This window comes from Vitis riparia, chromosome 5, assembly GCF_004353265.1.
Source record: "Vitis riparia cultivar Riparia Gloire de Montpellier isolate 1030 chromosome 5, EGFV_Vit.rip_1.0, whole genome shotgun sequence".
In the NCBI taxonomy this organism is placed as follows: Eukaryota; Viridiplantae; Streptophyta; class Magnoliopsida; order Vitales; family Vitaceae; genus Vitis; species Vitis riparia.
In genome coordinates, this window is record NC_048435.1 from 23,693,540 (window position 1) to 23,720,069 (window position 26,530).

The 26,530-nt window shown below is 33.4% G+C and overlaps 2 protein-coding genes across 4 annotated transcripts; one reads left to right on the top strand and one right to left on the bottom strand.

Moving 5' to 3' along the window:
- Positions 1-6,306: 6,306 nt before the first annotated feature.
- Positions 6,307-9,815, bottom strand: LOC117915403 (U5 small nuclear ribonucleoprotein 40 kDa protein). Its single transcript, XM_034830983.1, has 2 exons — positions 9,695-9,815; positions 6,307-7,614 (listed from the first exon to the last, which is right to left on the bottom strand). The coding sequence occupies exon 2, from the start codon at positions 7,564-7,566 to the stop codon at positions 6,532-6,534; it is 1,035 nt and encodes a 344-aa protein (XP_034686874.1). The 5' UTR covers positions 7,567-7,614; positions 9,695-9,815; the 3' UTR covers positions 6,307-6,531.
- Positions 9,816-13,575: 3,760 nt separating this feature from the next.
- On the top strand, positions 13,576-26,395 carry LOC117914013 (ion channel CASTOR-like). Of its 3 annotated transcripts, none has more exons than XM_034829162.1 (12): positions 13,576-13,978; positions 15,194-15,265; positions 17,071-17,682; positions 18,965-19,147; positions 19,889-19,948; positions 20,036-20,239; positions 20,433-20,681; positions 22,732-22,830; positions 23,249-23,443; positions 23,566-23,658; positions 23,990-24,256; positions 25,480-26,395. In XM_034829162.1, exons 1-12 carry the CDS (start codon positions 13,595-13,597, stop codon positions 25,696-25,698), a joined length of 2,637 nt encoding a protein of 878 aa, XP_034685053.1. In that variant the 5' UTR covers positions 13,576-13,594; the 3' UTR covers positions 25,699-26,395. The 3 variants fall into 3 exon arrangements, with proteins under 3 accessions (XP_034685053.1, XP_034685054.1, XP_034685055.1); XM_034829163.1 differs by lacking the exon at positions 22,732-22,830 and adding an exon at positions 22,888-22,986; XM_034829164.1 differs by lacking the exon at positions 23,566-23,658.
- The last annotated feature ends 135 nt before the right edge of the window (positions 26,396-26,530 follow it).

Consider the following 26,530-nt stretch of genomic DNA (forward strand, 5'->3'; position numbering starts at 1 on the left):
CTGGCATCCTTCGGAACTTCTTGAAATCATCCACCCAATGCAACTGGGAAGGAGTTCCCGGAATCAGCAAGGCACTCGATAGGCCTTTAAACGTGGGACCACAAGGGGAATGTGGCACTATTAATTAGAACGTGCCTTCGCAAGTGTGTTGGTGGCATGAGATTGTCACCTACTAAAGCCTAGAAGGAAATACATAATTAATGAAAAGCAATTTTTGAGCTCTCATTTGATACATATATGATTGAGAAATACTCACTTGAGCTTCAATTCTCTGTGTTGTCTGGATCACTAAGCAAAGCGGTCACATCCAGTGAAGGCCTTTTCTATGGCCATTTCTCTCCCTTCAATTTCTCCAGAAGGTAATTTCCTATTCTTTGGTTTTGATGCTCTGATGGTTTTTGTGGTTAAATTGTATTTGAGGAGAATGTGAGATTTAAAGTGCTCTACTGTGGTATATGTCACACTGATCTTCACGAATGAGGGCTTCTCCAGTTACCCTCTTGTCTGGGTACCATTTTACCCATTTTGTAGGATGGAATGATAGTGGAGGGACAGTTCTGATGGTGAAAGAGTAGCAATGAATATAGAAAAACATAAAATAAAAAAGAAAAGGGAATGGGTGAATGATGTCGGAGACCTTCGGTAGTGGGATGTGGTGAGTGGTAAGGTGGAAAAAAGAAAAGGAAATGAGGGGAGGGAAAAAGGCGGAGAAAGGGGAGAGAGATAAACGGGGTAAAAGGCTCAAAAATCAATATAAAAATAAATTTTGGAGGAATTTTGAGGTCTTTAAGAGAGGAAATGACTTCCATTTGACCGGATGATTTGTTTACCTCATTGGAATCAAAACAAGAGAAATGATCCCGTTTATTGCTCATTCCCATATTTTTATGTGACTAATAAAAAAGGAGAATGTCCCAAAATTTAAATGATTTTGAATTTTATGGCAACAATTATTTCACTCAAGGGAATGTCCCAAAATATACGGAAACATAATTTATTTATCACTCTTTACATACATTTTGCGCCAAAGGAAAATGTAAGAAAATTTGAATGGATTTGTCCATTCCCATTTTTTATTGGCGTTCCAAACATACCCTACGAACATGCCCTAAAGAAAACATGATGCAAAGATTTCATCCATATTTTGTACTTGATTTGGTATAAGGTGGGAATCTCATTCATACATATAATTAAGGGTCTCCAACGGGCCGGGCCGGGTCAGCCGGCCCGGAGGAGTAAGGCCTATGGCCCAGCCCGGGGCGGGCCACTGAGCCCGTTGACCAGTCAACGGGCCGGCCGGGCCGGGCCCTTGGTAAATCTAAGGCCCGTGGCCCAGCTCGTGGGCCCTCAAGTTGGGCGGGCTGGGTGAGCTTTGGGTAAAAATTAAAATACTTTTGAGTTTTGAAGGGAAGGGGTTTTAACCTAAAACCCCTTCCCTTATGGATCCATAAGCATTCAAGGAAAGCTAGCCACCAACTGAGCTGGCCCTCTTTTGTGTAACTATTTTGCATTAGTTATATATATATATTAGAAATATTGTATGATTTTTGAAAAAAAAATAAAAATGAGTTGGTTGTTCAACGATCATGTGACCGTTGAACATGCCACTCATAATTCATAAATATCAAATATATGACCGTTGAACGGTCTTGACATTTAAAAAAAAAAAATTAAATCCTAATATTTAAATCCCTATAAATATTAAATACCCTCAATTTTTTTCTATTCTCTCAACTCTTAAGCTCTCTCCCATTCCACCATATTTCTAATTATTGCATTTTGTCTCAAATTATTCAATATTATTGGTGGTGAAAAACAAGCATTGGTGGTTCAAAGAGTTCAAATTTGAAGGAATTTTTGCTTTAGTTCTCCAATTTAGTAACATACTTCACCTTTTCTTTTATTTATTTGTTACATTTTAATTTTACATTTATTATTTTTAGCATAATATTTTATCAATAATTATAATTATGGCAAGTGGTTCTTGTTCTTCATCTAATGCATAGCAAAAAATTTACTTCAAATATATGGAATTTTTTTGATATAATAGAAATAAATTTAGAAAATAATAAAAAAGAAATAAAAACAAAATGTAAAATTTGTAACAAACTTCTTAGTGGTGGCTCAAATGCAAGTACAAGTCATTTAAAAAGGCATCATGAAAATTGTAAAACTAAAAATAATATAAATATTAGAAATTAAAGATCTTATCTTTACATAATTGCATATAATTTCTAATATTTACATTATTTTTAGTTTTACAATTTTCATGATGCCTTTTTAAATGACTTGTACTTGCATTTGAGCCACCACTAAGAAGTTTGTTACAAATTTTACATTTTGTTTTTATTTCTTTTTTATTATTTTCTAAATTTATTTCTATTATATCAAAAAAATTCCATATATTTGAAGTAAATTTTTTGCTATGCATTAGATGAAGAACAAGAACCACTTGCCATAATTATAATTATTGATAAAATATTATGCTAAAAATAATAAATGTAAAATTAAAATGTAACAAATAAATAAAAGAAAAGGTCTTGTATGTTACTAAATTGGAGAATCAAAGCAAAAATTCCTTCAAATTTGAACTCTTTGAACCACCAATGCTTGTTTTTCACCACCAATAATATTGAATAATTTGAGACAAAATGCAATAATTAGAAATATGGTGGAATGGGAGAGAGCTTAAGAGTTGAGAGAATAGAAAAAAATTGAGGGTATTTAATATTTATAGGGATTTAAATATTAGGATTTAATTTTTTTTAATATTTATATTTGATATTTATGAATTATGAGTGGCATGTTCAACGGTCATGTGACCGTTGAACAGCCAACTCACTTTTATTTTTTTTCAAAAATCATACAACATTTCTAATATATATATAACTAATGCAAAATAGCTACACAAAATAGGGTCAGCTCAGTTGGTGGCTAGCTCTCCTTGAATGCTTATGGATCCATAAGGGCCCTTCAAAACTCAAAAGTATTTTAATTTTTACCCAAAGCCCGCCCAGCCCGCCCAACTTGAGGGCCCACGAGCTAGGCCACAGGCCTTAGATTTACCAAGGGTCGGGTTGGGCCGGCCCGTTGACTGGTCAACGGGCTCAGTGGCCCACCCCGGGCTAGGCATGGGCCTTACTCCTCCGGGCCGGCTGGCTCGGCCCGTTGGAGACCCTTACATATAATTCATGAATGTCATTGACATAAAAGAGTAATCTAACATTAAAAGAGTTATGTTTAAATAACATAAAAGAATTCTTCAAATTACTTCTCTAAATAAATACATTATTATTATTTTTTGTATTTATTTAGGAAAACAATTTTATTCATCATTTCTCATGAAATATGAAATGACATATTTTATATACGAAATTAAAATAATTAAAATTTCATGCACTTTCAAATTAAAAGATAATACCTTCTTATACTACATTTGACCTAAAAAGTACATAAAATTTTAATTATTTTAAATTAAATATTTTAATTATAATTTATCGATCCAACTTTATTAAAAATAATAAAATTGGCTAATATTTAGTCCAACTTTATTAAGAATAATAATTTCAATTATAATAGAATTAATTATTATTATCTTAAGAAAAAGTTGGCTAATATTTAGTCCAACTTTATTAAGAATAATAATTTCACTTATAACTGAATTAATTATTATTTTATAATAAAATTGACCGCTTTTACTTCTTCCTTTCCTAGAACTTCTAAAATTAAGACTTATATGAAATAATTTTTTATTTTTAGTTTTAGCTAAAAGTTAAAGTCGAAGTCAAAATCATAATTTTTAAAGAATAATATTAATATCATAAAAGTTTCATTAAATATAAAATAATTTTTTTATAAAAGCCAAATAAACACACATTTCTAATTTTCCTAATAAATTATTTTAAAATCATAAACTTTTTTAATAAAATTACTAAAACAAACATAAAAACTTTTATTGAAAAACACTTTTAATTTAATTTCAAATAAATTAATTCGAAAAACACTTTATTTTAGTATTTTTATTAAAAAAACTTATAATTTAACATAAAAGTTTAAAAAATATTATTTTTCATAAAAGTCTTTTTTGTTTAAATTATTTCATATTTAATGAAACTTTTATGATATCAATATTTCTCTCTTAAAATTATGATTTTGACTTCAACTTCAACTTTTAGCTAAAACCAAAAACAAAAAACTATCACGAATGAAACAAGAGCCTTCCAAAGTATAAGATGAATGCAAAAATCATACAATTTCTCGTACCTGACCATTGACATAAAACAATGCGCACATGAGAATCTGAATTGGGTCACAAACAGAGGAGAGCCATGAACCAAAACAAAAAGACTACTATAAAATAAAATCTACTAGTGTTTGTTGAGATAGATGAATTGATTCTACTAAGAAAGATCGGGAAGAAGTAGTTGTTTCTTTGATTGTATGGGGAGTCAGATGCTTATATAGTGGTGAAAATATGGCTGTTGGAGGTGGACCCAGGTGGTGTAACGGCTAGTCTTCCATTGAAAAATAAAGTAATAAGAAGACCGTGCAACGGATAGTTTTGCAGCTTTTGCTATGGAATCTCCTCAAAAGCATAATGTCCATTTTATTTAATCAAAAAAGCCATGATTATCGTCACCCATGTGGCTCTATGAATCAATAAAGAAACTATATTTGTCCCTATCCCAATTCTTTAAGCAAAACCAGAGATTGCATGAGATTCTGTCCTAATTTTTATTAGCATCCTTGATAATTTATGGAAAGTAGGGAGCATTTTTGGAGGATTGACAGGGACTAATCCAATCAAACCCCAACCAAAACCCAACCCGATATTTAGATGAATTTAAAAAAATCATTTTTAATATTCAGGTTAGAGTGAGTTTAAGTTTTTTCAACCAAAATCCAATTCGTGTTTGGACTCGGACCAAGACATGAACAATTCAAACCTAACCTAAGCATGATTTAATATTTCCATAACTTATATTATTTTATATAATAACAGTAATTTAGAAAAAAAAAAGTATTAAATTAGAATTCCACTTTGCTAAAAGGATACATAAATTTATTTTTACTTTTTTCTTATTATCTTAAAATGTTATCTTATTTATTATTTAAATTTTAGTATAAATATATAGTTTTAAAATAACACTGCATACAGGTTCAACCCAATCCAACTAATTTGACTCGTACAATTCATCAACCCGATTAACTTAGTTCCAACCCAATCAACTCAAGCTTAACTTGAGTTAGGAAAAAGAAGGTCGAGTTGGCTTGGTGAAGTACCTCGTAATAGAGATCAGGTTGGGTTAGCTTGCTTTGAATGTTTCTTAACTTGGGTAGGACTCAATTTGGCCACCCACCCGCCTGACTTAGATCCCTTATATCAACCCATGTTCTAAGACCTTGTAGACAACAAACCTATTGGGAATGGACCACTATAGCTACTCTCATTCACCATTCTAGTCTACGGCTCATCTTGGATGGGTTTGTGCCCCAATTATAGCAAGTTTCCTAATAATCTAAAGGCTCTAAAAACAGATAAGTCCAATGATGTGGACGACACCAATAATTATGTCATATAGATCATATCAGCCAATTCAAATAATTGTTCACTAAACCTTCTCCTATTCGGCACATCAACAAACATTTTTTTTTATCAGACACATCAACTAACAATATTATAATTTGAGATATCAACTAACAATATTCTTATTTGACATATGAATCTGGATAATCATTAGCATTATACAATAGAAGATTGCATATTCAATTGCCTTTGTAAGGAGATAAGCATGAGCAGAGTGGTACCTGAAAATGAATATGGAGGCATAATTACATACATTTGCTCCTGCATGAGAAAAGGCAAATTTTCTTCAGGATCCATATGCCTAAACCTAGTGAAATTCAATGTAAAAGGAAACAGGAAAGTAGAAGAGTGGTAGCATCATACTGAACTGAACATAAATAATGACCATGAGCCTTGTGTCTGAAGATGTCTAGCCACTCTCCTCAGAAGCTCTATATCTTCAGTCCACTGGTCATAGACAGCTTAAATCATTGAGTCAGACTAAACATATGGGTTAAGGCTCCATCTGACAAGGTGGGATAACCTGCAGTTTAGAAAATACCATTCCAACAAGGGCAAAAAGATACTGAAATACAGTCACTCATTAACCCATTTTCCTGCTAAGAGCTAGAAATATTTCATCCAAACAAATATGGCTTCCACGTATACCTGTATAGTTGGAGGTTGGCGTATGTGTGGTGATGGGAGGTCAGTTCCTTGTCTGAGTGGGATTGTAAATATATCTGAAAATGGATAATTCTATAAACACAACCAAATTTTGAAGATGAAGAATGTTTCAAAATGTGTTACAGACACTAAAGACATCACAATCCATCTTAAAAACTACAGGAAAGATACAATTTTTCAATGCCTTCTGGGCCCTTACAAATAGACCACAACTACTGGCTTTACTGTTAAACTCAGCATTTTTCTCAACAGGCAAGTTAACAAAGTGCAGAAATAGTTTAGATCTCCCCAAGATAAATCTGTTTATCGCTACTGCAAGATCCAACAATAGGTTCGCTGGGATGGAAGACACATTCGTTGACAGATCCAGTGTGACCAGGAAGCTTATACAAGATGCGTCGAGAAGTTGTATCCCAAATATACACCATCCGATCAGAACTACCAGCTGTGACTTTGCTTCCATCTGGAGACCAACTACATTTCAACAAGTTCTTTTCAAAGTTGTGTTGGTGCCCTTCCAATATCTTCACACAACGATTTTGTGGAGCATATGGGCGCATATCCCATATGCAAAGTTTGCAGTCCATGCCATTTGTAAGAAGATAGGAGCCATCCGGACTCAACTGCATACCTGTTATCATATCCTGATGGCCTTGAAGAGTCATGGTAACCTCATTTCTTCTCAGATCCCATACTTTAACATCATTGTCTATCCCACCTGTGAAGATCTTATCAGATGCATCAGAGAAACTGACAGCTGTGATTTGGTATTTGTCAGGAAATGTCTGGATGGCACCCCTTTGACGCATATCCCAAAGTTTGGCAGTGCCATCATCAGATCCACTGACAACAAGAGGAGGACCCCTACGGGAAGGACAACATGAATTCACAAAAGAGGAGTGTTCAGCCATCTTTTTTATTTGTTTCCCTGTTTCTACATCCCATGCCCTGAGAGTCTTGTCAGGGCTGGCTGATATTATCTGGGTTCCATCAGTAGTCCACTGAAGATCCAAAATTGCATTCTTGTGCCCTTTCAAAACCATGAAATTTTTGCAATCACCATGAACATACCATAGGAAAATTTCTCTTTCATGAGACCCAGATGCAATGACTGTACCCGTCGGATTGAATTTCATTGTGTATATAGCACTTTGATGGCCTGCCAACAACATGATTGGTGATTCTAAACTCGATGTCCGCTGTTTTCCATTTGCACCCAGTGCTCGAGGCCCAGTATATGGAACAGCAGACAATTCCATTCCTGGCCTAGGACCAACAACAGACAAAGCATTTTCACTTGGGAAACCTTGCATCTTGACTTCTTAATACAGTAAAGAATCTAATATAAATCAGCTCTTATCCTGAAATTAACAAAAAAAAAAAAAAGATAAATAACAATCACCATACATCAAAGAGAGCAGGACCAAGCAAGTAACTAGAATTTCATCAACAGATCAAAGCCTTCTTTTGAACATTCATGCTTTGCATGTACCAATGCATCCAATATATCCAAATAAAATTGTGTTCTATATGGGTGCACACCATTAGATTAACCCACCTGAAATGACAGATCATCAGGTCAAGCCACCATTTAAAAGCACTAATGGGAAAAAAGTTCAGACAACCATGTCCATGACAGATCTAAATTAATCAAATAAATTTCATTAGGTTTTTTGTTTTTGTTTTCTTTACAAAATGAGACACAACAATGTAATGTTCAATGGTTCAAAGGATATTATGTAATCATATGAAATTCAGTATAGTCAAGGAAATCAATTACCCCCTAACACCAAGCAAGCAACTTCTACCAAATTGAAGCAAGTAAATAACCATCCTTTATTACATGGATGGAGAAACAAAATTGCAATCATGGGTAAGAAATGAATTGGATTAAACAAAGATTGGAACATTAGGAATCTTTATTTGAACCTGGATTTGGTAAACTTAAAAACAATAGAATATAGAAACTTGAAAAAGAATGTTGGTGTGATGCAATGAGCAAAAAAGATCAATCAAAAAAATCAATCTTGTGAAATTATGATATCTGACTAACCATGGAGAACTAGCATTACCCCATAGTGGAAAAAACAAAGAGAGAGGGGAAAACACACAGTAGAAGCATTAAGAACAATTATCAAAACAATATTTAATCTATGGACCAAGGTTATCAGACTCTCTATTATGTTTAACCATATGTTTATGACAAAAATTAGAACAACTTTGAAGCAGGAAATGTTTTAATTGTCTTAAGAGCAGAGACACCTTTGGTAATAGCATTATAAAATTGTTCATAGAGCAAGAAAACAGACAAAACACATTTTCCTTCCAGGTCAACAATCTTCCAAAGGACAATAGCATAGATTCTAGCTGTTTTCCCACTAAACATTGCTTCAAATGCTCAACTTAAACCAGGTAGGGTATAAAGAGAACAACCTTGTGGTCAACTGAGAACTCAAATAAAACATATCCCAGAAAACCTATTCGCAACTAGAATGTCTCACTGCCTTGCCACCAATCTAGAGTGAAAATTGCAGAATCTCCAACATTAATGTAAAGCAATTTCAAGAACTACGTGCTAATCCAAATACTGGAGAAAAGAATGCATGGATGCCTGTTAGTCAAATTCGTACCCAATACAAGTGTTCAACAAAGAAACAGAATAATAAATTCCTGCTGTGGTAAACAACCATAGGATTACCTAGAGCATTCTATCATAGTTCCATGCTTTAATTCGTCCTTGTGAATACAATGAGAAAAAACTGGTAATTAGATTGTTTAGTTGTGTCACCATGTCCTGAGATCTATGGATTTGACACTTAGAAATACACCAACACTGGGCACCCACCAGAGCCCATGTAACAAGGATTACAATCCATTCAGAAACTAAAAGTACAATTCACCAATACAACTTCATAAAAGAGAAGAAAAAACTAAACTGAAAAAAAACCTGTTAGAATTACAACCCCAAAACTAAGTGACACACAGAAATAGAATATCAACAGAAACCCTAGCATTTTGCTTGGTTAAAGGACATAAACATGAAATCATCTTCCATGCTGCTTTAGAAATTCCGCGGTAAACTAAAATTATAATTACATAGACTCCATGGATTTTTTTATTTTTTTATTTTTAGTCCCATACCATGAAAACCCTTAATTTCGAGACTACTCCCTCTTCTTTCCCCACATTTCCTCAGCAACCAAACAGAAATAGAGCTTCATTTTACACAGAGAAAAGAACATACAAAAACCACTTCTCAACACCTTAACCACTTGTAGAACAAAATCACAACAAATCTAAAATAAATAAATAAAGGAATTCGAGTTTAGGGGGTAAAAGCATGATAAGTGCTTAAAAAATGCGTGCCAGACAGTGCCCAGGTGATGCTAAACTATGTTTCTAGGTGAAACCCTTTTTTCTAGAGAGAGAAGGAGAGCGTACCTTGTAGAGAGAGAAAGAGATCGAAGTTAGGGTTTTGGTGGTAAACCCTAGAGTTCTCTGCTCTTCGACCCTGCGTTTTTCCCCTTGCTTCCCTCTACGAACTAGAAACTAGTTTCTTTATTGGGCCCAAAGGGCTGTTTGGGAGTACCGCTTTCAACATTGTTTCGAAAATGGATTATTGTTATAACTTAATGTATAGGTTAATTTCATTGATCTTTTTCGAAGTTTTGACTCGATACAATTAACCAATTAACCCTCATTGACCCTTAAGGTTTTGGCTAAATTAATAACCTCGCTAAATTCATAACATAATAATTTAAAAAAAAAAATCTTAAGAGTCAATAAAATATAAATTAATAATTAATGAAATTCATAAAAAAAAATATATATATAGAAAGCAAAAAATTCACGATATAGTACTAATATCATCGTTATGACTGCCCTTTCTCATTTATTGAATATTATCTTCCAAGATTTTTGTTTAAATCAATCTCATGGGTTTAGGAAATGACAAACTTATCGTTATTGAAATAATAATATACTCTTAAGTTTCCATATACGGATTTTTTATTATTTTAAAGCATATGTTTATAATTTTACATTAAAAAAAAACACTACTCTTTATACACACACAACATATATGCCTTGAAGTACATTTTGAAATTAGTTAATGAAATTAATTAGAAAAAATCTACTGTAAAATATAATTTTTAATAGTTTCATCAAAGTCACAAAAAAATACTTACTAAATATTTATATAGTGGAAAAAAAATTGTCTTCTTTACTACATGTGATATAACTTAAATTAATAAATTATATAATTTTATATCTTAAAAATACAATAAATAAAATATTTTAAATTAATAAATTATATAAATTTATATTTTATATGTTATATAACTTTTTTATTTTAAGATTATTAATTTATTGATATATAAAATATTCATTTATTATTATATTTATCAATTTAACTTTATTAAACTAAGTTTAAATATATAGATTTTTTATTATTAAAGTATATATATTTTTAATTTCAATAATAATTTTTAATTTAATATTTTTTTAATTAAATGAATGTACAAATTATAAAATCAAGGTAAAAAAAGAGTGATAAGATACCAACCTTAGAGTGTTTGTTTTTTTAGCTTTTTGTTGAAAGTAATTTGCTTTCAGACTTTAGTCATTTGTTTTTCTAATTTTTCATGACCTATTATAAACTTTTTGCTGAATAGAAAAAGTCAAATGTGGTGTTTCTTTTTTTACTTAATTTTAAATAGAACCTTGATGTTTAATAGTGTTAAATATTAAGTTGTTTATTTTGTAGTATTTTATTTCTATTAAGTATTAAAAAGTAAAGAAAAACCAATATGTTATTTTTTTTATTTAGAAAAAGTTACATATTTTGGCATTTTCTATTCAATAAAAGGCTTATAATAAGTCATGAAAAAATATAAAAACAAATAACCTAAATTCTGAAAAACAAATTGATTTCAGTAAAAAGCAAAAAAACTAACACCCACAAAATATTTGGTTTTTTCCAAATAGAAAAAATAACATGCTAATTTTTCTTTACCTTTTAATGCTTAATAGAAATAAAATATTACAAAAACAAACAGTCTAATGCTTAACACTATTAAGCATTAAAGTTTTATTTAGAATTAAGTAAAAAAACAAACATCATCTTAATAATTAAGGAATAAATGAATAAATCAAGGTACAAAACAATTTTGCTTAAATGCACACGTCACGTGACTTAATTGATTGGGCATTTCAAGAGATACCGTTTCCATATTATAGCCGAATCATATACTTTTATAAATCATATTACATCTTTCTATATCAACCTTCCTTAAGTAATTGTAAAGAGTAAAGTTTTTATATGAAATTCACTGTCTCATGTTTACATCACTTTTACTTAAATTTAATTATCAAAATGAGAAATGGAGTAGAATCAAACATAGAATCTAATCACACAACTTGACACCAAGATTTGAAGTGGAATTCTCCTTATAAAAACCTTTCTCAAAAATTGTGGAGTCTACCAAACCCAATCTATATATTAAAAAGAGAGGTGAATTTAATATTTATCAATTTTTATATAACACTAAGCGATAAAAATAAAACTTAATATAAATGCAATTCAATAATTTAAACAATTAAATAAAATATACGAATAAACAAATAATGTAGATAGTGATTTATAGTGATTCGATAACGACCTATATCTACTTAATATAATTTTTTCCCAACTTGAAGGTTTTTTACTAATTCAAGAGTTTCCTCAACTAAAGTTCTTTGATATCTTTATGCATTTAGATTTGGGGTTCCAATAGACCTTCCTAATATTCAAAGTGCTATCTCATCTCTCACCCAAGAAACTATAAAAGGTTTTATAATGAATTGAAAAGATTGGCAAAATCTTCGGCAATTAATCTTATTTTGAATCCTCAAATATATGGGGATAGCAGAATATTTTACTTCATGCTTAAAGTTCTTTAATCCTTAGAAAAGTCGTTTATAGGAAAACTAAACCCTAATATCATTATTACTTGTGTTCACAACTTCTAAACAACTAATCAATCAACATAAATTAAAAATAAATTATAAATGTCAAAACTCCACAAGTCGGTCAACTAACTAAGTTGGTTGATCTATTAGGCATGGTCATATAGAAATTGCTAAATTAGTTTTCATGGGAGATTGATTGTGCAAATGGCATCAATCTACCAATTATTTTTAAGTTCTATTTCATATAGTACCTACCATGGGCTTAACAAATTATCCCCTTCTAGGCAAAAAAAAAATACTTCTCTAAACATCATTTTTATCTTATCATTGTTAATAACAAATTTCAATCGAACTATTTCATTCACATGCTAATATACTTGAATTTATCTTTCAAATCGATGAAATTTACTATCAAAAACTTACAAAAACTTCTCTCAATGATGAATTGTTTATGTATGACCCAAAGAAGTATCGCTACATCACTTTGAAGGTTTGAACAAGACCGCCGTTAAACAAAAACACTAACACTCTACATGGTCTAAAATTGCATAAAATGTTTAATTTGTTGTAAGGAGGCATTTTGATGATCCAATAAACCAAATTACATCTTGTATATCAAGACTAATATCAAAAGGACAACATGGTTTTTTGTTATCATGTCATAGAATATGTTTTGCCTCTATTTGTATCCATTTATATGTTAAATTATGATAATATTTGAATGCAAAAGCTTGTGTTTGGTAAATATGAGAGGTAAACACTCATCATATCATATGCTTAAAGAATTTTATTCTATTCCCATGCATGTGAATGCCCATTGTACTTGATAATCATTGTCACATTGTTAAATATGAGATTTGTGCTAAAAGACTAGCTTAATTAAAAAGTTGAACTCATAAATGTTGAATACAAAATTAATTAATTTCGTCAATAAGACTCATTCTTTTTCTAATGAGTACCATGAATCGTATTCAATAATCTTAATTAGTTAAATTAAATTTTATTATTATTAGATTCACATACATCGAGTATATTTTGCCTGAAATGAGAGTCTATCATATCAATATAAGATGATTTATTGTTATACACAATTATTAGTCAATACAAAAAATATTTAACTATAATGAAACACGTATTGTAATTTGGATCTTCCTCGTGGATCTTCCTTCTCGAGTAAATTAACTTTTGAAAAAGATTGGATCTAGGGTTTGCTTTGTTGGTTTATCCTTATAATATGTCCAAAATCATATGATATAAGCCACCCACCACCCTCACATTATTCTAATAACAAACATTTAATTAATGCCCTGTAATCATATGATTATAAGTAACAAACCTAGGAATTAAAACTTGAACTCAAAAGAGCCCCTCATCTTTCGCTTATTTACATCCATGTCCATTGACTCTGAATCACCATCTCCTTCTCCAAGCAGAGACTGGTTCTTCCCTTCTCCTTCATTCATCCACCCAAACCCAAACCCAAACCCTAGGAGGTGCGTCACCAACCCTAGGATTTCCAGACCTCCCAAGCCCTCTTCATTCCAGAGCTTCTCGCATTCCAGTTCCAAATATGCCGGGATTCGCCGCAGGGTCGAGTTCGCTCGCCGGACGGAGAGCCTGCCGGCTTCGAACGTGGCTCGTCCCGTTTCCGAACAGAAACCGGACGTTCCGGTGAAGAAACCGGACGTTTCAGTGGACGTTTCGGGGGAGAAGAAATTCGCCTGGGCTTCCGCAGGCCGTTTCGGTGGTCGGTGGCGGATGGCGATTTTGGCAGCGGTGAGTGTATTTGTGGAGTTCGTTGAATCCGTTGTAGTCTTATGCTGTTTGGATGCTGAGAGAATTCAGCAAAATAAAATAAAATAAAATATTTATCTTATTTGATTTGGAAAAAAACGAAACTGGTTTAATAATATTTATATTTTAATATTTTTTTAGATTTCTCGGCAACCAAATAGAGATTACATAATTGTTTTTATGAATTGATTATCGATAACATTATGTTCATCATATGTGGAAGAAATTAAAATCAACTTTTAAGCTTAAACCTAATTGAATTGGTATAAAGAATCTTGTTCATATATATTCTCATTATACCAAATTATGATTTCAAAAAAGTTGATACAATTACTTTTTTCACAAAAACTTTTTTTTTTTTCCTTTATTCATAAGAATTTTCATTACTCGGATATTATTCCTTTAAAATTATGATTTTGACTTATACTTCCACTTATTAGTTAAAAAAATTAAATAAATAGAAACAACTCAAACAAAATTAAGTTATTGATATTAGTTTAAAATGATTTCATTAAAAGAGTTTTTACCTTAAAAAAATGAAGAAGTTAAGAAAATGTTGTTTTGTATGAAAGTTAATTTTTTCACTTATTCAATAAGTAAAAAATAATTTCCCAAACAAAGCCTGGGTTTCGTTTCGAACAACTTTTGTTTTTACTTTAATTAAAAGTTGAAGCAAAGTAATAATTTTTTCAAAAAGTCACATTTATATTATAAAAATTTTATTAAATATGAAATGACTTTTTATATAACTTACAATAGAATTTTTATGAAAAGTAATATTTTCTAAATTTTGTTATTATGCTCTTTTTAGTAAGATAAGTCCTTCTAGCAAAATTAGTCAAATAAATGTAGGCTCCATTTGAGATCATTTTTGGTTTTTGAATTTACCTAGAAGTTGAAATCGAAACCAAAACCATAATTTTTAAAAAATAATATGCATATCGTAAAAGTTTTTTTAAAATATAAAATATTTTTTAGTATAAATTAAAAAATAAATTTCCCTAACTTTCATATTAAGTTTTTCTAAGCTGTTATTAAGTTTATCAAAAAGCTTTTGATTTGTCGATAACCAATTCATACAAGAACTTCGAAGCTCTTATTAAACCTAAAAAAAAATGCTTATGACTTCTCATAATCTTGACTTCATATCATGCCATGTAGCCAATTTTTAGCTCATTGGTTGGTGTTTGTTTGCAGATTTTGGCAACAGTTTTGGCCTCTTTGCTGCACAAAAACTTCTCCCTACATAACCAAATTAATGTTTTACAGGTAAATTACTAATTTCAATTGGAAAATGTGGTTGCATTCTTTCTAGTGTTTTGAGCTTAATTGCATGGTTTTCTTACCTTCTTTTAGGAAAAAAAAATCCTTTAATTGCTTTAGGCCAATGCCTACCTTGAAGATAAATTTCTAACTTAAAAAAACAAGATTGACAATATCATTAGCCATAAACAAGGTTTCCAATAGTAGAAGAATGGTAAAAATGTAAACCCCAAAAATGAACTTTGCAAGTGGATAGCACAAATTTTAAAATTTGTTCATTGACATTAAGCTTGATTCTACTTGAGCACCTCGCTTGAGTTCAAATTCAATCTCAATTTATTCAGAGCAAAATTAAGATACATGCACCCTACTTGCAAATCATTAGGTCTCTGTATTTAGGTTTGCTTATGTTGGCTTCTATGAGAACATATGATTCTAAGCACTGATGTAGCCAGCTAAGGACTAGGAGGGGCACATGCCCCTTAAAAAAAATTGCTATAGGGGTTTTGAACCTTTGACCTTATGCTTAAGGGCTATGTTTGGTTCCCGGAAAATGTGAGAGAAAGAAAATTGTGAGGAAAAATAGAAGGAAAGAAAAAGCTAAGAAAAGGAATATAAATTTTTCACTTGTTTGGTTATCCATTATAAATTCAAGGGAAAAAAAAAAATTGTTGTTTGAGTTCAAATTTTTTCAAAGACTGCTTTTCACTACACTATATATACCATTGTCCCTCCCCCCCTTCCATGCTTCCTTTAACCACCCCCAGGGTGATATGGTTTGTTCTGCACTTACGACCTGTTTGAGAATAATTTTTTGTTTCCCACAACAGAGAAATAGGAAAATATGTTTGATAACAAGAAAATAAGGCGTATTTAAAGAAGATCTTTTAGTTGTTTTCTCTTATTTTCTAACGTTTGTTTTAAACAATAATTATATAAATATAAAGAATGATTAAAAATAAAGAACTATAAATAAAAGTTATTTTTAAGACATATTTAAAAACATAAAAAACATGATAAAAACATTTCAAGTTCCCAAATAGACTTTTATTCCACGTGACTTCACGGAACAGTTTTCAAAACTATTATCAAAATTCATAAAGTCACCTTACATGTTCATTCTTTTACGCTTTATGGCACTATCCTACAAGCACAAACTCAAACACATGCACAAGCATGCACACACACAAGCACATACAAGCACTTGTTCCCCTGTCTGAGTTCAGGAGTTGCCATGTCCGACACTGCATGAACATGACTCTGTCCGTGTTTTCAGGTCATCCTCTTATCTCAAATATGTTGGTGACATTATATGACTCTACTTTGTTTGGTTACCTGCATTTGGAGCTCAATGGAAACAACTAAAGCCCTCTAATTTCAGGACTCCAACTAGTTCAGCTGAGAATAATTGAAATTGTTTGAATAGATTAAGCTCTAGGGGAAATTTTGAACCTTCACAATTTGATGAAATTTAGGATATTACATTTGGGTCAAGCCTATGGCCTTTTCTTGACCATGGACAAAATTAACCAGCTCCATTGGCCTGAAATTGTGAATCACTAGTGGCTTTTGAAGGTGGGAGTGTTGAGTTATATTTTGCACCTCGGAAATATTTGTAGATTTGCAGTGGATTCATCTTTCAAATGATAAATTAATTGAATCAGGTGGCTCCATTACTTCGTTATCTTATCTGAATTTGTCATCACTTGTTTTGGTTGAGACTAATTAAGAAGTATCATTGGGTTTATTTCTTAGTTGGTTTTTTTTTTTTGGGTTCTTTTTATTTATTTATTTATTTTTTGCTTCTACAGGATCAGATATATGAGCTCAATATGAGATTACAAACTTGCAATATTTTGGATTATGTTGATCTTACAAATCCTGTGCCCCAGGAGAGCGATCATCTGCCTAACAGAAACTTAAAGAATATGGCTCTGATTATTACTTTCACCCTTTTATCCATCCCCTTTCTTATTTTTAAGTATGTTGACTATGTCTCAAAATCAAGAAGATCTGTAGACAATATCTCTGAAGAAGTTTCCCTAAACAAGCAATTAGCATATCAGGTGGATGCGTTTTTATCAGTCCATCCATATGCTAAGCCATTGGCATTGCTGGTTGCCACTCTACTACTTATTTGTCTTGGTGGATTGGCTCTCTTTGGTGTGACAGTTGATAGCTTAGCTGATAGCCTATGGTTATCTTGGACATATATTGCTGATTCAGGCAACCATGCAAATTCTGAAGGAATTGGTCCAAGGCTTGTTTCAGTTTCCATTAGTTTTGGTGGGATGCTTATATTTGCAATGATGCTTGGGCTTGTTTCTGATGCAATTTCAGAGAAGTTGGACTCACTGAGGAAAGGAAGAAGTGAAGTGGTTGAACAAAACCACACTCTAATTCTTGGTTGGAGTGATAAATTGGTAAGATTCTGATTCCACCACTAATATATATGAAACTTTTCTTGTTCTTTTGCTTTCTCTTATCTCAACGCAGGAAGAGAATGAATTAAAATTTTAAAATCTTAGTATTTAAACGAACGTTGCAATCCAAGTGCATGTGGTACATATGGGAAACCCCCGTCTATACGGCAAAGCCTTCTATAGAAGCCAGCAAAAGAGCAAAAGAGAAGACACCTATCTGTGATTCTAATCATCTACAAAGTCTGCCAATTTCATATTTTACCCCCTTTTTTACACAGGTTGTGCCTACAAAAACAAAAAACAGAGACCAATAGATCTCTATCTTCTGATTGAAATTTCTTCTCCATCAAACGTTTTCCTATTTCTCTAACAATATGCATGGGAAAAGGATGTATGTTGTTGCATTCTCGGCTTCCTTATTATCATCCTCCCATGCCATTATATGAAGAACTCTTTGACTGCCACTCTGAACACCCAAAATTGTGAGAACTGCAACTCCTGAGCAACATGCCAACTCAATTAGAGATGATCAACTTACTCTCTTGCCCTCTTATACATACAACACTGCTTAGCAATATATTTTCTCCTATGTCCTAATCGGACAATAGTAAGAATCACTTCTTAAGCTGCCAGCCAAACACAGAATCCAACCTATGATCAGACCATGGTGTGGTACACCTCCGTCTGAGTGAATAAATCTGCATTCAATTTCATTAATGCCCAATCAGAAAGAACCCCCTTCCAGTGGATGCATCAGACTCTTCCTCCTCACTATGGCCCCTACCCCATCCCCACCAGCCCCCATGTAACTGTAAGACTTGGGGCTATGTTGCACTGGACTCTAGTGTATGTGAGATACATCAGTTGATATCAATTGGCATTCTAGCAGATTTGGATTATTTAAGATTAACTTAATTTAGTCTAGAATTAGAGAATACATTTTTTTTTTTTTTGATCAAAAGAATTAGAGAATACATGAAAAGTTTTTTTTGTATTTCTGCTTTCTCTTCATACTTGATCTACCTCTGAATAGTGTTGATGTTTTGAGTTTTCTTGAAGCCAATAAGTAGCTCATTTTTTTTATAGCTTTTGAAAAGCATTGGAAAACTTATTTTGCACTGGACATACAAGCATGGGAAATTCAGTAGAAATCTCATGAACTTTGCATGGTTGTCAATCCATAGTACATGCTTCATTTTAAAAATGATGTACTTGGTAACTTCTGGCAGCTCATTGGAGTGCTTGTTTTTCCCATTTACTAATAATATCATTGTGAACTCAGGGATCATTGCTCAATCAGCTTTCAATAGCCAATGAGAGTTTGGATGGAGGAATTGTTGTAGTGATGGCAGAGAGAGACAAAGAGGAGATGGAACTTGACATTGCTAAAATGGAGTTTGATTTCAGAGGAACATCTGTTATATGCAGAAGTGGAAGCCCTCTGATTCTAGCTGACCTGAAGAAGGTGGGGATACTTGCTATTGGTTGTTCTTATAATGTATAATGTTTTTCCATATTTTTAATTATTTTTCTGGTCTACTCTATCCTCTGCTATTGGTTGTTCTTATAATGTACAACGTTTGTCCATATTTTCATTTGTTTTTCTGGTCTACTCTATCCTCTGCTGGAAAACAAAGTAACTGGAGTGAGCTGATCCGGTTTCAAAAGTTAAAGGGTAAGCTAATGTTGGTCAACATGAAATGGATCCGAGTCCTTGAGCCAAGTCAAAACTGAGGTTATCACATTTTTATGAAGTAGAATGGAGAGGTATAAGGAGTTCTTGCTGAAAGTGCACGTGATTTTCCATAATTTTGTAACTATGTTTTGCCAGAAGTGAATGGGCTTTCCAGTAATTGTATAATCTAATCCTGAAATTAATTCCCAGTCACCCATCTCAGTGTTTTACTTATTTTAGTTTCTAGTTGAGTTCCGCTTTAAATTCCCTACTTCTATTCCTTTGTTGATGGAATGTACCCCAAGATGTTACTTACACATGAATTGCTAATTTATGTTTGTCTAATTCCATTCTGAAAAATAAGAAACTTGTTGTCAAGTTGTGAATTTTCCATGCTTAAAAGAAGTTTTGGCAACTAGCATTTGCTTTATCTCATCCCTAGAATATGCAATGGGACTGTCAACTTTTCTGTGTCTTGGTGGCTGATAATAAGATTCTGTATTATGTGTGCTAACTGCATAAAAGTCGTAGGTATCCGTCTCCAAGGCCCGGGCAATTATCGTCCTTGCTGAAGATGGAAATGCTGATCAGGTCCATTTTAATGAAGACTTTGATGTGCTTCATGCTTGATACTGGATAAGAAAATATTAATCTTATACCCCTTCTGGTTTGATACAGAGTGATGCTCGTGCCTTGAGAACTGTATTAAGTCTAACAGGAGTGAAAGAAGGGCTGAGAGGACACATTGTGGTGGAACTAAGTGATCTTGACAATGAGATTCTTGTGAAACTTGTCGGTGGAGATCTTGTTGAAACTGTTGTTGCTCATGATGTAATTGGTCGCTTGATGATTCAATGTGCTCGGCAGCCAGGTCTTGCACAGGTAAATTTTCATTTCTCTTGACACGTAATCTTGTTTAGTATATCATGTTGATTTACCTAGTTAAGTTTTTAAGCAAATATTTTCACTCTATTACCATTTAGTGCTAATGGATTGCCCTTGTCAGATTGTGCTTGACCATTTGTATGGTAAATCTGTTATCCTTCTTTTCCTCTTATGTATTGTACCCTGGCAGATCTGGGAAGATATCCTTGGGTTTGAAAACTGTGAATTCTACATCAAAAGATGGCCAGAGTTGGATGGCATGCAATTTGAGGATGTATTGATCAGTTTTCCTGATGCTATTCCTTGTGGAATCAAGGCTGCAGCCTACGGTGGTAAAATCATTCTGAATCCTGATGATTCTTATGTTCTACAAGAAGGCGATGAAGTTCTTGTTATTGCAGAGGATGATGATACATATGCTCCAGCCACATTGCCTATGGTGCTTTCCTTTCCTTACTTTTCCTTTGAATATAAATATTTCAAATAGATCACTTGGCTGTGCTCTAGTTTGTTTTTTGTTAACTCTAGGCATACACAAGGCAATTCCACTATTAGGGACTTAATCTTGCTTTACCCAACTCATCACATTCAGGCATCCTAAGTGGAAAAAATCAACCTATCTAATAGGTGTCTCCGGTAAAATAAAAAGATGGAAATGTTCCTAATTCAATCGAAGTTCCCCAGATAGTTTCTGTTAATACTTCATGATGAGTAGAATAGAGCCTACTAGAGTGGTCAAGCAGATCAGGAAGCTTCAAACGAACTTCCATTGGTGTTAGATCAGGGAATCTAGGAAGGAGTCTCATTAGCTTTAAGACTGTCCAAGAGGGAGAAGGGTTTAGTTCAAGGACGTGTGCAGGAAAGAACCATAATAGGCAAATGGTTGTGGTGTTTTTTTTTTGTTTTTTTTTCATTTTCAAAAGAACAGAATACTCTGTGGCACTCTCTAGTTAAAAAAAGTATGGTTTCCAGTTGGTGGGATGCTAATCCTACCATGTGCAACTCTCATTGTTACCCTAGAAAAGCTACTGCTCAAGTTTTCTTGGATTTTTTCAGACATACAAGACTGATTGTGACCAAAAACCGGATTATAAGAAGAGTCATGGTGGCAGGGAATATTCCTTCTAACAGCTACTTCATCTCCTTTTTCACCTTTCATGATGGAAGGAAGCTTCCATCTCTCAACCTTTATATTCTCTTGTTGTCTGCACCTTCTTGGAACTTTGCCTTTCACAAGAATATAAATAAATGAGAGCAACAACTACGAATTTTTGGTACTTTGTTTGGCTTTGGACAACATCTTTAGTTAATGCAGCCCTTGGTAAGAGGTGTTAGTTCTGGACAACTTCAATGTTTCTTATGGTTCTTATTTAGAAGCGGTAGAAATCCCGAGTCTCATCCATATCAATTAGCAAAACGAAAGCCCCCCCAAAAGTTAGCTCTTGCATTGTTTGTGACCTATGAGAAGGCACATACCAATGATGTGTTCCAAGAAAAAAGCCATGTACAATCATTAGTCCTGAGTCCTAACTCCTAATGGATACGCCTTATGTCTTACTACTGATAAGTCAGTGGACCACCTATTCCTTTGCTACCCTACTTCCTTTGAACTTTGGAATGGTTGCTTTATTCAATAGTGACCCTATGGATCGCTCCCAAAGAATATTTCTAACTTCATTACTATATTCTTTGAAAGCTTTAGCAGAGGAGGATGAGAGGCAGAGTTTCCGCATGAGTGTGCTTTTTTGGCTATGGAAATACCATGTAAAATATACTGTTATACACTTCATTTCGTGCTAGCATATAAATGACATCAAAAAATATTTTGCTTTGTCCTAGACTCCCATTGTTCTAACATTCTAAGGCTAGATGGTTCTGAGGTTAAATGGGTTTTTATACTTTGAGATGGACCTACAGGATCAACACATCGGTTCCATGTAAGATTTTTAACATATTCATATATCAAAAGATTCGAATTATATAAATATACATAGGTTCAACTGAAGCTCCCATGTAATATAACACTGTTACAAGTAACTTAACTCATTTTGAATTGATGTAAAGAAGACACTGGAAAAAAAGGAAGAAAAAGAACAAGAACAAATCCTACATTGTGTACCTGTGTCTTGTGTGTTTGACACAGGTGCTCCATCGATTGATATCATAGGTGGTGTGCATTTTACTTGGTGGTCTGGCATACTGCATGTCCAACTTAGGTACTGCAGAGACTACCACAGTCTGGATCTTGTTCTTTAGTGTTGCCTCTTGTGACAAAAGTCCAATTTTCTTCAGCTAGTAAGTTGATGTGAACACAAAGATTTTTGTTCGTGCATTTAATTTGCTTTAAACAAACTAAAGTAGAAAGACAACTTGCAATTAGGAAAGATGTTTTAGTTTGTGCACATTGGGATGATGCCTACCATGGAATTTAAGTCAGGAGGCATACCATAATTAAAACTTACAAAAGTATAATCAATTTGATCATTCAGGTCAAAGAAGCATCATTCATCCACATTGCCCGACCAGCAAGAAAGCCACAGAAGATCCTACTTTGTGGATGGAGGAGGGACATTGATGATATGATTGTGGTAAGCTCATTGGGTTGAAGCCCCTAATTTCTTCTTTTCTTCGCCTGAATGCTGCAGGTGTGGTGCGGAAAGCTACCCAAAAACTTTATTGTTCCAAAGTCTGCAGAAAAGATTCTTTTTTGTGGTTGGCGACGAGATATGGAAGATATGGTTATGGTAATGCTACAAAGAATCCATCATCATGCTCCCAGAACTTCTTGGGTGCAGTTATCAGTCTATACCACATGGCGGTAGACATGTCATACAAAACATATTCCCCTTTCTTCTCCATTATGATTACTCAATTTGCAAGCTTACAAGCAATCAAGTTTTCCCATATTCCAAGACCTTCACTTTCTACTGCTATTTTTGGTGGTCCAACAGAAGACTTGAAATACTATTTTGGCAACATCAATTTTATTCCATTATGTTGTTGTAGGTATTGGATGCCTTCCTAGCAAATGGTTCAGAGCTCTGGATGTTCAATGATGTTCCTGAAAAGGAGAGGGAAAGGAAGCTTATCGATGGTGGTCTTGACATTACCCGGTTGTTAAATATTTCATTGGTTAATCGTGAGGGAAATGCTGTAATACGGCGTCACTTGGAAAGTCTTCCTCTGGAATCTTTTGATTCAGTGAGTAGCACTTTATTTGGTATCACTACACTAATTTGTGGCAGTAGAATAGTATCAAGTGAGAGTATCCATGGCAGAATGAAAAAATGAGGAACCTATAATATAGCTACTCAATTGTACAGATTTTAATTTTGGCTGATGAATCGGTGGAGGATTCAGCAATTCAAGCAGATTCCAGATCTCTTGCCACATTACTTTTGATTCGTGATATTCAGGTTAGTCTTACTGGAGCTTGTATAAACGATTGATTATTACTTCTTCAGTCTTGATTGCTTCTTATATAAGCTTTCATTCTAGTATGGAGGTGTTTTGGTTGTTGTCCTCAACATTATATTTAGTTTTGGATTTTTGTTTCCAATTAGTAGAATGAATTCTAGAGTGTCTTTATGATGGGTAGCCTCAAACTAGACCTTCCCCTTGATACTCAAGTTGTGTTGATATTCATTTCAGTATAATTAAAGAAGCCCTTGCTTATGATGTTGGTGTTGTGTTGATATTCATTTCTGCATGGCAATACAATTGAATCTTCTCTTTACATTTTTGCAGGCAAAGCGTCTCCCTTACAGAGAAGCCATGGTAACCCAAGGTCACAGAGGAAGCTTCTCACAAGGCTCTTGGATAGGGGAGATGCAGCAGGCTTCAGATAAATCTGTTATAATCAGTGAAATTCTGGACCCAAGGACAAAAAACCTCTTATCCATGTCAAAGATCAGTGATTATGTTCTATCAAATGAGCTTGTTAGCATGGCATTGGCCATGGTTGCAGAGGACCGCCAAATAAATGATGTGTTGGAAGAGCTCTTCGCAGAGGAGGTACCTTTTTCTTATCTAAAATACTGGGATATATTTGATTATATGCAGCAGCAGAGCAGAATTCTTATCAGTTAGGCCACATTTCAAAAACAAACTTCACATGAGCTTCCCGTAATATATATACAACTTGCCTGAAAATGTTGACTCAAGTAAATGTGAAGGTGTAAATCATTGATCATACGATATAAATTGTGGGTCCAAATCCTAACAACTTAAACTTGTAAGAAAATTGATTGTCTAACATGGCATCAAAGCCTCATTTAGCTGGAGGGCAAGACCCAAAGGAGGCTGTCTGGTTTGTCTAGACATGTAATACACATGCTAGGTAAACCTAATGTGAGGTTTGCAGATCTGGTCCATAGCATGGGACCCTGCAGATGAATTGGGTGTTTGTCTAGTAAAACATTTCATATAATGGATACATGTAGGGGAGCAAAGGAGATTGCTATATAAGAATGAAGTGGCCCATGTTCTATGTCCTCTCAAATAGAAAATTATAATGGTTTCTATCTAGTAAAACATACCTAGATAGAAATGTATGAAGCTATCCCTAGCCTTTCCCAAATAGAAAATTGTTGCCATATTTTTACCAAGCAACTAATTTGATAGTTATTTGAACAATCAAAAGTTCAGAAGCAGAAAATGATCCCAACGGTTGTATGTATAAGCTTATTACAAGACCATTTTACATGGAGAGAAACTTTTCCATGGGGCATCAACTCAGTAGGGTTTTCCAATTGAGAGCTGAGGGCAATGTCTTAATGATGAGCCCTTGACGTTCCTACATAGAAAACATGGAAAACAATAGCTACTCTAATCCGTCCTGGAGGGAGTAAATGCATTCAATTTTTTTGTTGGCCAACCACATCTAACATCCCTAAAACAAACTCACACTTCATTCTTTTTTACACACTATTGATCTCTTAGTAGTTTAGAATGCATAACCATCATGTCTCATTAGTCTAATTAAGTATAAAATTATCTTTTTTGTCTTTTCTTTTTCCATTTTATTAGGGTTTTCTATGTTTATGTGGAATTGGCTTCCATGAGGTAAGAAACAAAGATCCTAGATATCCATTTTGAATAACTTGACACTCATGAGATTAACAAATGGCTTCTTGCCCACATCATATCATGCTTGTGCTTTATGCATAAGGCTGTGAACTCTTTGTCTATTTTTGGTTCTGTCATACCATGGATAAGATTGGTCTTTATTTTGGCAGGGAAATGAGATGCAAATAAGGCAAGCAAACCTCTATCTGCGTGAAGGCGAGGAACTAAGTTTCTATGAGATAATCTTACGTGCTCGACAGAGGAGGGAAATTGTGATTGGTTATCGCCAATCCTCTGCTGAGAGAGCCATCATCAATCCCCCAGCCAAAAACGAGAAACAGAGGTGGTCACTGAAGGATGTTTTTGTGGTAATTGCTGAGAAGGAATGAGTCTTAATTGTTAATCACGTTAAACAGGATTCTTCAAAAAGGGAAATGAAATCACAGGAGGATCATTGAGCTTCATTCTTAGGTTACATAGACCTGCATAAGTGCATGCCTTGCATGCAATTGAAGGGAAGATACAATATCATCCAGATACCTTACTCAAGAAAGCTACCCGAAAAGTTCTAATAAAACACCCAAATTACAAAGGTGATCAACTTTATCATCTACCTTAAGTGCATTTTCATAAACCATATCAAATGTTTTTTACGTCTTTAGGCTGTCCAGCATCAATTCTTCTGTGCTAGTATTACAGATGAACTTAAAACCGGAATTGATATCATGCTTGCCAATGGGCTAAAGAGAGTCTGTAGGATTAAAGATTCATGCCATAGGTTTTATGTGCTTTTTAATAGATTGAACTGGCTCTACTGTATTGCTAATTAGAATACAAATGAGTTATACCTGTTTCTTCTGTTCTTCCTGATTTGGTTTTTGTTTCATTTTATCATTCAAACTACCACAAAATCACCCCCAAGAGAGTTCCTAGGTCCCTTTTTACTAGGAACAAGGCTAGAACACAAGCTGCACATCTTTGCTTTAATCGGGTATGCAATAATGTTATGTATGATATGATAACATTGAGCTCATATTAACTGTCTTGATAGTTAATTCATTATTATTATTGTTATTATTATTTTAATCAGAGACAGTTAATTCATTATCAATAGTATAAAATGAACCTTATTAAACTCTTATGTGGTTTTGTACTGTTTCTTATGCTGCATTTGGCTAGACAATACAAGAATCCTGCAAAATCCCTAACTTTCAAATATGT

What these genes read in the sequence shown, in the direction of transcription:
- LOC117915403 (XM_034830983.1), bottom strand. Translation starts at nt 7,566, where the DNA reads ATGCAAGGTTTCCCAAGTGAAAATGCTTTGTCTGTTGTTGGTCCTAGG.
- LOC117914013 (XM_034829162.1), top strand. Translation starts at nt 13,595, where the DNA reads ATGTCCATTGACTCTGAATCACCATCTCCTTCTCCAAGCAGAGACTGG. An exon ending in ACCAAATTAATGTTTTACAG is followed by an intron (nt 15,266 to 17,070) that starts GTAAATTACTAA and finishes TTGCTTCTACAG; the next exon opens with GATCAGATATATGAGCTCAA. An exon ending in ACATTGATGATATGATTGTG is followed by an intron (nt 22,831 to 23,248) that starts GTAAGCTCATTG and finishes ATGTTGTTGTAG; the next exon opens with GTATTGGATGCCTTCCTAGC.